At 51.3% G+C, this 16,510-nt stretch overlaps 1 protein-coding gene across 2 annotated transcripts in view; it reads left to right on the top strand.

Annotated features, from left to right (window-relative positions):
- CSMD2 (CUB and Sushi multiple domains 2) overlaps window positions 1-16,510 on the top strand; it is a 301,010-nt gene that overhangs the window by 272,472 nt on the left and 12,028 nt on the right. Inside the window, exons 53-64 of one of the 2 annotated variants that reach the window (XM_085081419.1) lie at window positions 1,404-1,577; window positions 3,116-3,289; window positions 4,316-4,489; window positions 5,515-5,703; window positions 7,221-7,394; window positions 8,484-8,666; window positions 9,370-9,546; window positions 10,597-10,776; window positions 11,970-12,143; window positions 14,096-14,269; window positions 14,934-15,007; window positions 16,182-16,293. In XM_085081419.1, the coding sequence (XP_084937545.1) occupies window positions 1,404-1,577; window positions 3,116-3,289; window positions 4,316-4,489; window positions 5,515-5,703; window positions 7,221-7,394; window positions 8,484-8,666; window positions 9,370-9,546; window positions 10,597-10,776; window positions 11,970-12,143; window positions 14,096-14,269; window positions 14,934-15,007; window positions 16,182-16,293 (1,959 nt within the window). Of the gene's footprint in view, window positions 1-1,403; window positions 1,578-3,115; window positions 3,290-4,315; window positions 4,490-5,514; window positions 5,704-7,220; window positions 7,395-8,483; window positions 8,667-9,369; window positions 9,547-10,596; window positions 10,777-11,969; window positions 12,144-14,095; window positions 14,270-14,933; window positions 15,008-16,181; window positions 16,294-16,510 lie in introns of those variants that run through there. The other variant, XM_085081420.1, reaches the window with a different exon arrangement.

Here is a 16,510-nt window from a genome sequence, read left to right as displayed (position 1 = left end):
TGAGATGAAGGCAGCAGAGCTGTGGAGCATGGTTTGGCTTTTTGGGCATTTGTGAGGTGGTTTGGGGCAGATTTTGGGAAGAAATCCCTCCCTCTGAGGGTGTAGAAGGACTGGGATGGAGAAGCTGTGGCTGCCACATCCCTGAAAGTGTCCCAAACCAGTCTGGGGCAACCTGGGACAATGCAAGGTGTCCCTGCTGTGGCCTGGGACTGAATTACTCTAGAGGTGGAGACAGCAGAGCTGCTGGAGGAGTTGGGATGCAGGGAGAGGTCACTCTGGCTGTGATTCCTGTTTAATCCCAGTGCTCCTGCAGCATCTCAAGCCCTTCAGCCCAGCTGGTGCTGCAAGGTCCCAGCAGCTCTGCTGTCACAGCTGCTCTGAACTTGGGGCTTTTGAGGAGAGAAAAGAAAAAAAAAGAGAGGAGAGGAAAGAAAAAAATTCAGCTGCAAACCCTCAGCTCTTAGAGACACCGAGTTCACAAGGGTGACAGTGTCACCTGCAAATCCCACCCACTGGGGCAGACAGGCTGCTCTTGGTTTTTCTGACACCTCTGCTGCGCTTTGGATCTTCCTTTTGTCAGAGCTGGAGGGTTTTTCTCTCCAAGTGCAGACAGAGACAGCAAAACCTCTCCTTCCCTGCTGCCTGCCTTTGTTTGCAGAGCTGGGAGTGCCAGTGTGGGTGACAGATGTACTTTTCCCCCTGCCAGCTCTTCCTCCAGATCCAGGAGCAAAAACCTGACCTCTTTTTGTTCCCTCAGCCTTATTCCCACCTCAATCCGAGTGCCCCGAGGTCAGGAGGGAACTCTGCAGGGTTTGTAGAGTAAGAGGGCAGAGAAAATGGAGATAAAATCAAAAACTGGGTCTGCAGGAGCTCTTGGAACCCAGCTGGGTGTTCCCTGTGGATCTTGGAATTTTGGGGAAATTTCTCTTGTGGGGAAAAGCTGTGTGATTTTTAATTGGAAACTTTGTGCCTTTCCAAGGTCAGGGTGGATGGGGTTTGGAGCAAGGGGGAGATGTCCCTGCCATGGCCTTTAAAATCCCTTCCAACCCAAACCATTTTGTAGATTTTCTGGGAATTTCTGGAAATATTTTCTGGAAATTCCTGCTGCACCCAGCAATGGGTTAATGATTAAAATATTCCCATGTGAGGAGGTTATTGTGTGAAAAACTCATCTGATTCCCTCCCAGCCTGTCTTCAGTGCTTCCCTCGTGTCCTGAGGCATAAATACTGATTTTTGTCACCTCGTCCAGCACTGCTCTGAAATTGTCACAATCCCTGGAATTGCCACAATTTTGGAATTATTTCATGAACTCTCCCACTCCAGCAATAACTCCTGGTGCTATAACTTTATGCATCCCATTAAAACCTTTATTTCCCTCCCCATCCTTTGGGATCTGCCCTAGTTATCTCCTGCGGGGATCTGCCCACCCCTCCCAACGGGAACAAGATCGGGACCCTCACCAGCTATGGGGCCACTGCCATCTTCTCCTGCAACACTGGCTACACCCTGGTGGGCTCCAGGGTCAGGGAGTGCATGGCCAACGGGCTCTGGAGCGGGGCTGAGGTGCGCTGTCTGGGTAGGTATCCCTTGGGAAGACCCAGGGTGGAGCCACAGGGCTCTGGGAGGATGCTGGAGGTGTCTGGGGAGGGATTTTAGGGATGGATTAGGGGAGGAGTTGGAGTTGTGGAGGTTGAGGTGGATGGGAAAAGGAAGAGTTTGATTTATGTGTCCTCAGTGGGTGAGAGGTGTTGGAGAGAGTTGGGGTGAGGATGTTTATGATGATGCCTTGAGGGGTTTAGCTGAAACAGGCTAGATAAAATGAAGAGAATTAAAAGCAGTTGTATTTATATAGCAGTTTGTATTTTTTAAAAAGCAGTTTATATTTATTGAAGGCCTTCAGGTGCATTCAGGGCGCTCACAGCCCACCCAGGGCTACACCCAAAATGGACAGCAGGTCATGAGTTTCTCATACTTTATAAGTTTTGTCCATTTTTATATTGAGGTTTAATCTTCCAATTACATCTTCAGCTAATGAAGAAGATGTAATGAAGAAGTCAATTACTCCAAGTTTGCATATCTTGGGGTCTGAGACAGTGAGGTGTCCTTGAGTTTTGGGCTTAGAGAGGAATTGTTTTGCCCAAAAATGAAAGAACAGCAGCTCAGCACCTGTATGGAGTCCAGAGTTACACACTAAAGAATCACAGGATTACATGGAAAATATAGAAGTTTAAATCCTGAGGCATCACTGACAGCAGAGTGTGGAATTAACAGCCTTGGGCTGGAAGAGGATGGGTTTGGGTTGGATATTGGGATGGAATTGGGATGGAATTGTTCCCTGGGAGGGTGGGGAGGCCCTGGCATGGATTGCCCAGAGAATCATGGCTGCCCCACCCCTGGAGGCATCCAGGAAAGGTTGGACAGGGCTTGGAGCAGCCTGGGATGTGGTGGAAGGTGTCTGTGGATGATCCTTCCATTCCTTTCCAACCCAAACCAGTCAGGGCTTCTCCAAATCCCAAACCAGTCAGGACTTCTCCAAATCCCAAACCCAAACCAGTCAGGACTTCTCCCAGTCCAAATCCAAACCAGTCAGGGCTTCTCCAAACTCAAATCCCAACCCAAACCAGTCAAGGCTTCTCCAAATCCAAATCCCAACCCAAACCAGTCAAGGCTTCTCCAAATCCAAACCCAAACTAGTCAAGGCTTCTTCAATCCCAAACCCAAACCAGTCAGGGCTTCTCCAGATCCAAACCCAAACCAGTCAGGGCTTCTCCCAGTCCCAAACCCAAATCAGTCAGCACTTCTCCAAATTCAAACCCAAACCAGTCAGGACTTCTCCAAACCCAAACCAGTCAGGGCTTCTCCAAATCCCAACCCAAACCAGTCAAGGCTTCTCCCAGCCCAAACCAGTCAGGACTTCTCCCAGTCCAAATCCAAACCAGTCAAGGCTTCTCCCAGCCCAAACCAGTCAGGACTTTTCCAAATCCCAACCCAAACCCAAATCAGTCGGGACTTGTCCAAATCCAAACCAGTCAGGACTTCTCCGCATCCCAATCCCACAAAGACCCAGGGGTTGGGCAGTGATCCCCAGGTGATTCCCATATTCCCCCTCTCCAGCCGGGCACTGCGGCGTTCCCAGCCCCATTGTGAACGGGCAGATCAACGGGGAGAACTACAACTACCGGGGCAGTGTGGTGTACCAGTGCCAGCCCGGCTTCCGCCTCATCGGCATGTCGGTGCGGATCTGCCAGCAGGATCACCGCTGGTCCGGGAAAACGCCTGTCTGTGTGCGTAAGTACTTGTCATTGCTTCAGCCCTGGGGGTAAATCCCAGCCTTTCTCAGCCTGGGGGTGAGAATCGGGATGGTTTTAGTGTTGGGGGTAATGGAAAAGTGGGTTTTTGTTGGAGATCGTGGGGTTTTTTGTGGATGTCCTGCATAAATATTGGGTTTTGTGGATATTCTGCATAAATATTGCCAAAGAATATCTATGAAAACCCAACCCCAGAGGGGTGAATACAGTTTGATAGGTTGAAACAGTTTGATAGGTTTTAGGAAATCAGCATTGTTGATAAAAGGAGCCAATTAGGAGGATGAGTGGTGATGTAATGTCTCCCAGGTTAAGTGTTTTCTCTGCAGCTTTCCACCCTTGGCTCTAGTTGGACTTGTTGATCACAATGTGTCTAGAAGATTTTGTTCTCAGCCTTGGTTCCCAGGAAGAGCCAAGACAGGAGAGGAGCCTTGGAGCTCTGCAGTGGCTTTGGTCTTCCTAGCTGGGGAAAAGGGTGGGAAAAGTACTGGGAAGGTAGAAAAACCGAAAAGAAAAAAGGCAAAAATCATCCTGCAGCACTGGAAGATGCTGTGCAGAGGATGTGGGGTGGCTGTGCAGGAGCATCCCCAGGGCTCTCTGCGAAAAGATTCCTTGTGCTTCAGAAATTCCATTGAATTTCTCCTGGCTGAAGGGCTGGGATCAGAGCAGAGAAGCCTTTTTGGGGTCAGAGGGGGTTAAATGCCCTGCGTGGTGTGGGATTAGCAGGAGCTGGGATTTTTGAAGAGGGGTGTGTGGTGGAAATCAGTGGGATCCTGGCTGCCTGGAGAGGGATGCAGGGAATTCCTGCTGCCAGGAAAACCTACAAAAATCCCAATCTCTCCAGGTGATCCCATATCTCAACAGAGCTAACCCCAAATCTTGGAAGACTGAAGAAACCACTGTGGGTTTTGGGATTGACATGGGGTTTTTATCCTCTCCTACCTCCAGAACTTTTCCCAGTGGATATCCCAGGGATAAATCCAGTGACATTCCCGTTTTGTCCTTGCAGCCATCACCTGTGGCCACCCCGGCAATCCCCCCAACGGCCTCACCCAGGGCTCCCAGTTCAACCTCAACGACGTGGCCAAATTCCAGTGCAACCCTGGCTTCCGCCTGGAGGGAGCTTCCCAGTCCCAGTGCCTGGCCAACGGCCAGTGGAGCAGCACCCTGCCCTCCTGCCGAGGTCAGTCTGGACATTCCCAATCCAGAAATCCCTGGAAACCACCCAGGGATGTCCCCAGGGCATGTTGGAGCTCCCAGACCCGCTGGGAATCCCATGGATCAAACCTCCTTTTACCCTTGGGATTTTCTCTCCTCCCTGCATCCTTCAAGGTGTTGGAAGTAGGGAGAGCACAAGGAAATTTGGGATCAGATCCCCCTGGAGCAGCTTTTCCTCCACCCCCACAGTTTTGTGCAGAGCCCTTTTTCCCTTTTCCCCTTTTCCCCTTTTCCCTCTGGGCTGCCCCAATTCCCTTAGGATCAGCACTGAGGTTCACTTCCCAAATCTCCTCCCCTCCCTGCACTCCCTCCCTCTGCACTCCCCTAATCCAGGATCTCTGTCCATGCTGGATTATCAATTATTCCCCACTGTAAATCCCACTTTGGGATCAGTTACTCCCAGCTGGTTGTGCTAAATCCCAATTTGGGGCTGGAGATCCAGGCTGTGCTGCTGGGTGAGAACCTACAGGGTTGCCTGGACTCTCTTTTTCCCCTTTTCATGAGGAATTTTTCTATTCCCACCCTAAAGGACCTGCAGGGTTGCCTGGACTCCCTTTTTTCCCCCTTTTCAGAAGGAATTTTTCTATTGCCACCCTAAAAAACATCAAACAAAAAAACCCCTTAAATTTCAACATAAAATTTGCGATTCTCCACTGTTTTTCTTGCTTTTTTTAAATCCCATTTTGGGATCAGTTTTTCCCAGCTGGATGTGCTAAATCCCAATTTAGGGCTCAAGATCCAGGCTGTGCTGCTGGGTGAGAACCTACAGGGTTGCCTGGACTCCCTTTTTTCCCCTTTCCACAAGGAATTTTTCTATTCCCACCCTAAAAAAACACCAAACAAAAAACCACAAAAAAACCTCAACTCGCAGCATAAAATTCTCAATTCTCCACCGTTTTTCCCGCTTTTTTTTTTTGGAGAATCCCCCATTTTCCATCCCACCCTATTTTCCCCGTTATTTTCGGGTGTTGTTCTGTCCTCTGTCCGCAGTTGTGAACTGTTCTGACCCCGGGCACCTGGAAAACAGCGTCCGGCAAGTGCAGCCCAGTGGTCCCCACAGGTTCAGCTTCGGCACCACCGTGTCCTATCAGTGCATCCACGGATTTTATCTCTTGGGGACACACGTCCTGACGTGCCAGGGGGATGGCACGTGGGACAGAGCCCTCCCCCAGTGCCTTTGTAAGTGTCCCCAGCGTGCCAGCTGCTCGTCACGGGGGGGTTTGTGGGGTTTTTCTTGGGGAAAATCCCGATGGAAAGTGGGGATGGTTGTAGGTGATGTGAGGGGAAGGGGGTTGGGGTTGAGGAGAGGCTGATCCTAATGGGGTTGAGGAGAGGGATCCTGTGGGGTTTGGGGTTGAGGAGAGGCTGATCCCAGTGGGGTTTGGGGTTGAGGAGAAAGATCCCAGTGGCATTTGAGGTTGAGGAGAGGGATCCCAGTGGGGTTTGGGGTTGAGGAGAGGCTGATCCCAGTGGGGTTTGAGGGTGAGGATAAGGATCCTGTGGGGTTGAGGAGAGGGATCCCATTGGGGTTTGGGGTTGAGGAGAGGGGTCTCACTGGAGGGAGCAGGGAGAGGAAGATCCTCATGGGGTTTGGGCTTGAGAGGGATCTTGCTGGAGTGGTTCCCTGTGCAGGGAGAGGCTGATGGGGTTTGGGGTTGAGGAGAGGGGTCCCAGTGGGGTTTGGGGTTGAGGAGAGGGATCCCATCCCGCTTTAGGGGTTCCCTGTGCAGGGAGAGGCAGATCCCATTGGGATTTGGGGGTTCCAGGTGGCTCCAGCTGGGATCAGCAGGGGGAGAGGGCAGGAGCAGCTCTGGAGCAGAGGGAGAACTCACCTGGCTGAGTGAAAACTCACCTGAGGGAGAGCTCAGTGCTGCTATCCCAAATACCGGGATTTGGGATCCCAAGGGGATTTTAGCTGCCTTAGGGTGGTGCAGGCAGGACCAGGTTGTCCCTTTGGATCCCAAACCAGCTGCAATCCCATTCCCTGCCCTCAAGAATGGCCTCAGAACTCTGGAAATTCCAACTGGCTTGAGCTGTTCCAAAGCTGGGATTATTCCTTTTTTCCCCCTTGTTTATCCCTCCACACCAAGTCCTACCGAGCAGCTTTGGGCACATTTTCCTTTCCTTTTGTCCTTTCCTCACCCCTTGCACGGATCCTGGGAATGATGATCCATGTTCCCACAGCCGGGGGGGAATTCCAGTTAAAATTCCAATATCCAAGGCTCTCTCAGCTCCCAGTTTTCCTTAAATACAAGAGATCTCCTTCCTTAAAATGCTGGGACTTGCAGAATTTGTTGCCACATGGAAACCCAAGTTTTACCACTGGTTCCATGGATTTTGGGGGTTAAGAGTTACAAAAAAATATGGAGATTTTTCCATGTTTTTGGTTTCTGGGTGTTGAACTTCCCCATGAGGGTGGGGAGGTCCTGGTACAGGTGGGAGTGTCCCCATCCCTGGAAGTGTCCCCATCCCTGGAAGTGTCCCCAACCCTGGAAGTGTCCCCAGCCCTAGAAGTCTCCCAGGCCAGGCTGGACAGAGCTTGGAGCAACCTGGGATAGGGCAAACCATCCCTGCCCATGGAAAGGGTTGGAATTAATCAATCCTTAAGCTCCTCCCCAAGCTGAATTCCCTCCACCCTGGAATTCCGGGATTCGGCGGCAGCTAAGCTCCGGAATTCCGGTGCCTCTGTCCGGCAGTGGTGTCGTGCGGCCACCCCGGGTCCCCGCCGCACGCGCAGATCTCGGGGGACAAGCACACGGTGGGCTCCGTGGTGCGCTACAGCTGCCTGGGGAAGCGCACGCTGGTCGGGAACGCCACGCGGATGTGCCAGCTGGACGGGCGCTGGAGCGGGTCCCTGCCACACTGCTCTGGTGAGGACACTGGGGAGGGGTGGGCTGTCCTGTGGGCAACTATTCATTGTCACCCATCATCATCATCATCATCATTGTCATCATCCACCCATGGTCACCCATCATCTTCATCCACCATGGGCACCCATCATCCACCCATGGTCATCCACCCATGGTCACCCATCGTCATCATCCACCCATGGTCACCCATCATCATCATCATCATCCACCATGGGCACTCATCATCATTCTATCATCCACCCATGGTCACCCATCATCATCATCATCATCCACCCATGCATGGTCACCCACCTGTGGTCATGCATCATCATCATCAACCACCCATGGTCACCCACTCATTGTCACTCAACCATCATCATCACCCATCACCTCCTACCCATGGTCACACACCTAGACCACTCTGTGGACACCCAGACATGGGCGCCTATCCATTGTCACCCATCATCATCATCATCATCATCATCATCTCCCACCCATGGTCACCCATCGTCCATCTACACATGGTCATCCACCTATTGTCACCCATCATCGTCGTCATCATAATCATCAACCATGGTCACCCACCCAGCATCGTCACTCACCCATGGTCACCCATACACGGTCACCCATTATCACCCACCCATGGTCAACCATCATCATCATCCATGCATGGTCACCCACTCCTTGTCACTCAACCGTCATCATCATCACCCATCATCATCTCCCAGCCAGGGTCACCGATCATCATCATCGTCATCCACCTATTGTCACCCATCGTCATCAGCATCATCATCACCTCCCACCCATGGTCACCCACCCAGGGTCAACCATCATCATCAGCCATGCATGGTCACCCTCCCATGGTCACCCATCGTCACATATGGTCATCCACCTATTGTCACTCACCCATGGTCACTAATACATGGTCAATCATCATCATCTCCCACCCATGGTCACTCAACCACCATCATCACCCACCCATCATCATCTTGGCCATGATTTGCATCCATCTCAAACCCCGTGGGCTCCTGCAATCAGGGAATGTTTCACCTGATGAGGGGACACAGGGGACAAGAGCCCTCGTGCTGACCCTGTCCCCTCTCCGGCCAGGGGGCAGCCAGGGGGTGTGCGGTGATCCCGGCATCCCTTCCCACGGCATCGGGCTGGGCGACGCCTTCGACGTGGGCAGCGTGGTGAGGTTCAGCTGCGAGCCTGGCTACACCCTGCGCGGCTCCTCCGAGAGGACCTGCCGTGCCAACGGCTCCTGGAGCGGGACACAGCCCGAGTGCGAAGGTACCTCCCAGGGACACTGCTGCCCAGCCTGCCCCCGTGTCCCCACAGCTGTTCTGGTGTCCCCAAAAAGGCTTTGATGTTCCCCAGAGCTGCCCCGGTGTCCCCAGAGCTGTTCTGGTGTCCCCAGAGCTGCCCTGGTGTCCCCTGAACTGCTCCACTGTCCCCAGGAATGCCCCAGTGTACTCAGGGCTGCTGTCATGTCCCCAGGACTGCCCTGGTGTCCCCAGAAAGGCTCTGATGCTCCCTAGAGCTGCTCTCATATCCCCAGAGCTCTTTAGGTGTCCCTAGAACTTCTCCAGTGTCCCCAGAACTGCTCTCACGTCCCTAGAACTGCTCCAGTGTCCCTAGAACTGCCCTGGTGTCCCTAGAACTGTTCTCATGTGCCCAGAACTTCTCTGATGTCCCCACAATTGCTCCAGTGTCCCCTGAACTGTTCCAGTGTCCCCAGAACTTCTCTGATGTCCCCAAGACTATTCTGGCATCTCCAGAACTGTTCTCATGTCCCCACAACTGCCCCAGTGTCCCCACAACTGCTCTGATGTCCTTAGAACTGCCCTCATGTCCCCACAACTGCTCTGATGTCCCCACAGCTCTCTGATGTCCCCAGATCTTGCCTTTACCATGCATGAATGACAAAACCCTTGCATTTTTGGGGGGTTTGCCGCTGTTTTATGTTCGATTCCAACTCGTCCATCCCCTGCAGTGATCTCCTGCGGCAATCCCGGCACGCCCAGCAACGCCAGGGTGATCTTCAACGACGGCCTGGTGTTCTCCAGCTCCATCATCTACCAGTGCCGCGAGGGATATTACTCCACGGGGGTGCTGAGCAGGCACTGCACTGTCAACGGCACCTGGACTGGCAGCAGCCCCGAGTGCACTGGTGAGCACTGGGAGGGAGGAGCTGCCAGCTCGGGGAGTGAGGTGCCAAACCCCAAAAAACTCTGCTAAACCCGTCCTGGACTGGCAGCCTGGGAATTCTGCTGGAGCATAATGGGAAAATCCTGCTCTGGGTTTGTTTTTCCAGATGGATGGAGGGAAATTTGGAGTAATTTTGGGGGTGGATGGGGGCTCTCCAGGGCTGCTCCTGAACTTGTATTCCTGGGGCAGGGAATGCCATGAGCTCAGGAACCCTTGGGAAGGGGCTGGAAAAGGAACAGGGATGGTGACAGAGGTGGATTTACACAAGAGGCACAAATGGACTAAGTGGGGAGTGCTGTTGATGCCTGATGGTTTTTTGCCTTTTTATATATCCTTTTATATTTTTTATATACCCTTATATACATTTTTTATACATTTTCTATGTTCTCTATACCCCTCACCTACATGCTTGTCATTTCTGATATTCTAGCTTAGTTTTGGGGTTCTGCAAGGCAGAAAACCCAAACATCCACAGCAGGAGGCCAGAGAGCTCTGTGCTATCAAAAACTCCGAGCTTCAACCTTGGTTGAAACTTCCTCTCTGGAACATATTTTGTAAACTGAGCTCTAGCCTCATTTAGGGGGGAATTCTTTGGAATAAGGAGGATATTACTTCATTTATTAAGTTTCTTATTGGGGTATTCTAGACAGATATACTAATTTGTAAAGCCTATAAAATTGTACATACATTATATGGGGTGTGTTCCACCTCTGCAGAGCTGAGCACCCAAAATCTTATTAAAATTCCTATTAAAATCCTGAGGTAAAACCCTTTCACCCCTTTAACCCTGTCTGCCTCATAATTCTAAGATCAGACAAAAAGGCAACACAATCAATCCCAAATTTACAACACATTCAAAGCCAGGGGGGTGAAATTTAATTTTTTCTCCTCCTAAACCCACTACAAACCCACCCCACACTTCACTGCTTACATCCCACCTGGAAAAACACTCAGGATTGTCCCAGGAGTGATGGAGGAGCTGGAAAATCTCTTTTTTTCCCTCCCTTGGCAGTGATCAACTGCGGCGATCCCGGAGTTCCTGCCAACGGGCTGAGGCTGGGCTCTGACTTCACCTACAACAAATCCGTGGTGTTCCAGTGCACTCCTGGCTTCATGATGGAGTCAGACAGGGCAGCTTCCCTCACCTGCACCAAGGATCGCACCTGGAACGGCACCAAACCCGTCTGCAAGGGTGAGAATCCTGGGAATTCCAGTTTTTAAACCCACCAGAGATTTCCTACATCATTCCTGGAGTTCCCTAATCCCATCCATCCTGTTTGTGGCGTTTTTCACAGAGCAGGAACACCCACTGGGAGGGAGGGATTTGCACTTTTCCACGAGCAAGGCACACGCAGTTCACAAAGTGAATTTCCTCTGCCCAAAGACTCGGATCAAATTCAAATTAAATGCCACGTTTTGCTTTGGTGGCATCGCCCAGAAACGTCTGAAAAATGTTCCCTCGGAGTCTTTTCATTGTTCCTCCTGTTCTGAAACGGCTCCTGGAGTTCAGAGAGAGAAAAGGGAGATAATAAAGCAGTTCTGGATGTCTTTTACTCCCTCCCAGTGCAGACAAGATGTGTGGCAGCATCTCTGCTTTCCTTTAGAAATCAGGAAAATTCACTGTCACGCTGCTGATACAAACACAAGCCACAGAAAAACTCCTAAATGCACTCCCAGCTCCTTCAGAGGCTGTGAAGAGCAATTCCTGCTCTCCTTTTTCATTCTCTGCACTGAGCAAATGCTGCAGGAATCATCCAGAATTGTGGCCAAGAGTTTCATTCCGAGGCCAAACTGATTTGCTCCTCGGAGCTGGAGAGCAAAACGCTGCAAAAATGTCAAATCAAAGCAGCCCAGGGTGGGTGAAAACCTGACAGGTTGTGGCTTCAGCTGCTCGTCTGAGCCTCAGCCAGGTTGTCCAAAACGTGGGAAAATTTCGGGGAAATCTGGGATGAGTTTTCGCACTCAGTCAGGGTGGATTTTTACCTTCAGCTGGGAATGAGTGCTGACTCCAAAATTGGATTTGTGGAGATATTTAGGAAAAGGTTCTTCCCCCAGAAGGCACTGAACAGGCTCCCCATGGAATTGTGCCAATCCTAAGATCTCAAGGAATGTTTGGACATTGCACGGGGTGGGATTTTGGGGTGTCTGTGCAGGGCTAGGAGCTGGGCTGGATGATCCTTGTGGGATATTTTAATTTGGGATTTAACTCCAAAGTCCAAAGGGTTTGACCCCACTTTGTGCATCCCAGGAGATGCTCTGAGAGAGCAGGAGGTGACTTTGGAATTTGCTTGTTAATGGAAATAACTAAGGAATTGAGAGAACCTCACCCTGCCTTCCCTTTTTTTTTCATTTTCCCTTTTTTTCCCTTTTTTTTTTTGTCTCCAGCCATCACCTGCCGAGCTCCACAGGCCATTCCCAACGGGAAGGTGGTGGGCTCGGATTTCAGCTGGGGCTCCAGTGTCACCTACGCCTGCCTGGAGGGCTACCAGCTGTCCCTACCTGCCGTGCTCACCTGCGAGGGCAACGGCACCTGGAGTGGGGAGATCCCCCAGTGCTTCCGTGAGTAGCAATTGCTTTTTTTCCTGGTTTTTCCACCAGGAATCTGCTTGAAATCCAGGAGTTTTGGTGGTTTTTCCCAAGTTTTTGCCGAGCTCTGTGTCAGGGGATGAGGGGATCTTGCTGTGCTCCCTGCCCTGATCCTGAAGGAAGTTTTCTGTCAGCTGGAGGGGGAATTTTTCATGCCATGGTGCTGCTTTGGGAGAGAAGGTTTGGCTGCTCTCCCACCTCCCATGTGCTGTGGTTTTTTGGGAATCTTGGGGTTTGGGGAGATTTGGTTTTTTGGAAGCTTTGTTTTTTTGGGAATCTTGGGGTTTTGGGAGCTTTGGATTTTTGGGAATCTTGGGGTTTTGGGAGCTTTGGTTTTTTGGGAATCTTGGGGTTTTGGGAGCTTTGGTTTTTTGGGAGCCTTGGTTTGGCACCCATGAGGAGGAGGCAGGGACACCCTTGGTCACCCCAGGGACACACTTGGTCACTCTAGGGACACACTGGGTCACTCTAGGGACAACCTTGGTCACTCCAGGGTCACACTTGGTCACCCCAGGGACACACATGGTCACTCTAGGGACACACTTGGTCACCCCAGGGACACACTTGGTCACTCCAAGGACACACTTGGTCACTCCAGGGACACACCTGGTCACTCTGAGGACACACTTGGTCACTCCAGGGTCACACTTGGTCACCCCAGGGACACACTGGGTCACTCCAGGGACACACACTTGGTCACTCCACCCCTGTGAGGTCACATTTGGGATGAACCCGAGCGTTCTCTACCTTCCTGCCTACAAATCCTCAAAATTTGATGTTCATCCCCAGTGATTGAATCTCCTCCAATCAGGATTCCTGGAACTGCCAAAAAAATCCTCTGGCAAAGGGCAGAAGTTGGGGATGTTTTGTGAAGGTTTGGTGGGTTTGATGCCAAAAAAAGGGAATTAAACGTCTCCTGATGCTAAAGGCAGCTCTGAACTCCTTTCCACAATAGCCATTTTCGGATTAAATCCCACAAACTCCTCACACCTTTCCCAGGATCTTGGATAATTAGCAGCCTTTCTGCGTGACACAGAACAAAGCCACACCGTGCAATTAGGAGAGCTGAGAGGGGAAAAAATGGGAAAAAAGGAAAAATCCGGGGGGGAAGGTGAAAGTTAATTAACAGCCATCGACAAAAGGAGGAAATTAGAAGGAGAGAATTACAAGGAACGCCTTCTGCCTTAATTCCCGAGTTAATCATGGAGCTGGATGGGCTGCTAATGGATGGGCTGTTGATGTTCCTGGCTCTGGAGGAGGAGGAAGAGGAGAAGGAAGGAAGGATAGAGGGAGAAGGAAGGGGAGAAGGAGAAATAGAGAAGGGGAGAAAGAGAGGGAGAGAAGGAGGAGAGAAGAAGGGAAGAAGGAAAAGGGAAAAAGGAAAAGGAGAAGGAGAAGGGGAGAAAGAAGAGGAGAAGGGGGAGAAGGAGCAATAGAGGATAGGGAGAGAGGGAAAAGGAAGAAGGGGAGGAGAGAAGAGAAGAGAGAAGAGAGAGGAAAAGGAGGAGATAAGGAGAAGGGGAGAAGGGAAGAAGGAAAAGGGAAAAAGGAAAAGAAGAAGGGAAGAAGGAAAAGGGGAAAAAGGAAAAGAAGAAGGGGAGAAGGGAAGAAGGAAAAGGGAAAAAGGAAAAGGAGAAGGGGAGAAGGAAAAGGGAAAAAGAAGGGGAGAAGGAAGAGGAGAAGGGGGAGAAGGAGCAATAGAGGACAGGGAGAGAAGGAAAAGGAAGAAGGAAGAGGAGAAGGAGAAGAGAAGAAAGAGGAGAAGGAGGAGAGAAGGAGAAACAGAGAAGGAAAGGGAGAGAAGGAGAAGGGGAGAAAGAGAAGGAGAAAGAGGAGAAGGGGAGAAGGAGACAGAGAAGGAGGAGAGAAGCAGAGGTTGATGGAGGGAATGTCCCAGCCATATCCTTGTCCCTTTGCCATTCCAGCCGTGTTCTGTGGGGACCCAGGCACCCCAGCCCAGGGCCGGCGGGAGGACAGAGGCTTCACCTACCGCTCCTCGGTGTCCTTCTCGTGCCTGGCGCCGCTGGTGCTCGTGGGCTCGGCGCGGCGCTACTGCCAGTCGGACGGGACGTGGAGCGGGACACAGCCCAGCTGCATCGGTGAGGGCTGCCTGCAGGGTTGGGGGTTAGCCCAGCATTCCTGGTGGCTTTCTGCCCTGAAATTGTGGGAATAAGCGCTGGGTTGCCCTGGAAAACGGCTGGAGGGGTGCTGGGTTGCCCTGGAAAGCAGCTGGAGGGGTGCTGGTTTTGGGGGGAGTAGGGTGGGTACTCGCTGGTGGTGAACAACCTTTCCTTCTCCTCCTTTTCTCCTCCTTTTCTCCTCCTTTTCTCCTCCTTTTCTCCTCCTTTTCTCCTCCTTTTCTCCTCCTTTTCTCCTCCTTTTCTCCTCCTTTTTTCTCCTCCTTCCTTTTCTCCTCCTTCCTTTTCTCCTCCTTCCTTTTCTCCTCCTTCCTTTTCTCCTCCTTTTCTCCTCCTTTTCTCCTCCTTTTCCCTTTCTCCTTCTCCCCTTCTCCTCCTCCCCTAGAAAATGACATTTTCTGACCAAATGAGGCAGAAAGGCAGGTGATGGATCTGAGATCCTCACCCAAATTCCTGCTGAGCCCAGCAGGGTGAAGGTGCTGAGGCCAGGGCAGGGAAGAGAATGGGATCAGACAATCCCATAGTCCTTGGAGCCAAATCCTGCTCATGTTCAGAGATGCAGCAGGATCTGTGTGCCTGGAGGGGTCTGAGCTCTCCCATAAATCCCAGTGCCTGATTTTTCCAGATCCCAGCCTCACGACGTGTGCAGATCCCGGAGTGCCTCTTTTTGGGATGCAGAACAATTCCCAGGGATATCAGGTACTGCCAGGGCAGTGGGGTGTGCCCAAAACTGACCCTGCTCCGTGCTTGTCCTGGATTCATTAGTTATCCCGTGGATTCCTGTGTTATCCCATGGATTCACATGTTATCCCATGGATTCACGTGTCTTCTTATGAATTTGTGTGTCATCCCATGGATTAACGTGTTATCCCATGGATTAGTGTCTCCTCCTCCCGTGGATTCCTGTGTTATCCCATGGATTATGTCTCTTCCCATGGACTAATGTCTCATCCCGTGGATTCCTGTGTCCTCCCATGGATTAATGTCTCCTTCCATGGATTCATGTGTTCTTCTTTCATGGATTCATGTGTCCTCCTATGGATTAATGTGTTATTCCATGGATTCATGTGTTCTCCCATGGATTCACATGTCCTTCTCCCGTGGATTCCTGTGTTATCCCATGGATTAATGTCTCCTTCCTTGGATTCATGTGTTCTCTCTTGGATTCATGTGTTCTTCCATGGATTCCTGTTCTCCCATGGATTCACATGTCCTTCTCCCATGGATTCACATGTTATCCCATGGACTCCTGTGTTATCCCATGGATTCCTGTGTTATCCCATGGATTCCTGTGTTATCCCATGGATTCACGTGTCCTTCCATGGATCCCAGTCTCCCCCTGGGAGCAGGACACCCCAGTGAGCTCCATTAGAACCCCGAGTGTGTTTGCACAGCGTTAATTAGCAGTGCATTCTATCTGGAATTAATGACACTGCTAATTAGCAGTCACTGCTGTTCACACTGCTACCACAATTCCCATGAATTTCCAGTCCAAATCCTGCAGGTGCTTTTGCTATTCCAGATTCCCATCCAGCAGGAGATCATTGGGATTGGGACAAAAATCCCACAGTGGTTCCCTGTGGGATTCCATTCCAACCATTCCAGCTGGGCCAAGGACTGGGATAGTTCATTCCCTGCCAGAGTGGATCCTTCCATTCTCCTGCTAATTAGTTACCTTAATCTCAGGGTTTAATGAATCCATTTTAGGCTTTAATTAATTTTAAGACACCACAAGTGTGATTTTTGCCCAGCTGGGAGCTGCCCCTGCAGTGGAGCTGTGAGGTGGTGACAAGGGAATGTCCCCTTTGGAATGGCATGGAGCAAAACCCTGGGAAGCTCTGGGAATCTGAGAGTTCCTCTCCCGTTGGGACAGGTGGGAAGCATCCTGTTCTTCCGGTGCCAGAAGGGATATCTCCTGCAGGGCTCCACCACCAGGACCTGCCTGCCCAACCTCACCTGGAGTGGTGTCCAGCCTGACTGCGTCCGTGAGTCCTGGGAGTGCTGGGAATGTTGGGAATGGAGGAAATGTGTTGGATTTGGGGGAGAATTGGGGATTGAGAGGCAATTGTTCCCTGTGAGGGTGGGGAGGGGTTGGGATGGAATTCCCAGAGGAGCTGTGGCTGTTGGAATCCCTGGAAGTGTCCAAGGCTGGGTTGGAGCAGCCTGGGATTGGGAAAGGTGTCCCTGCCATGGCTCTTTAAT

Source organism: Lichenostomus cassidix, chromosome 23, assembly GCF_008360975.1.
Source record: "Lichenostomus cassidix isolate B80296 chromosome 23, HeHo_3.0, whole genome shotgun sequence".
In the NCBI taxonomy this organism is placed as follows: Eukaryota; Metazoa; Chordata; class Aves; order Passeriformes; family Meliphagidae; genus Lichenostomus; species Lichenostomus cassidix.
Note: the sequence above shows the minus strand (reverse complement) of the source record. Positions and strands in the feature narration are given on the sequence as shown.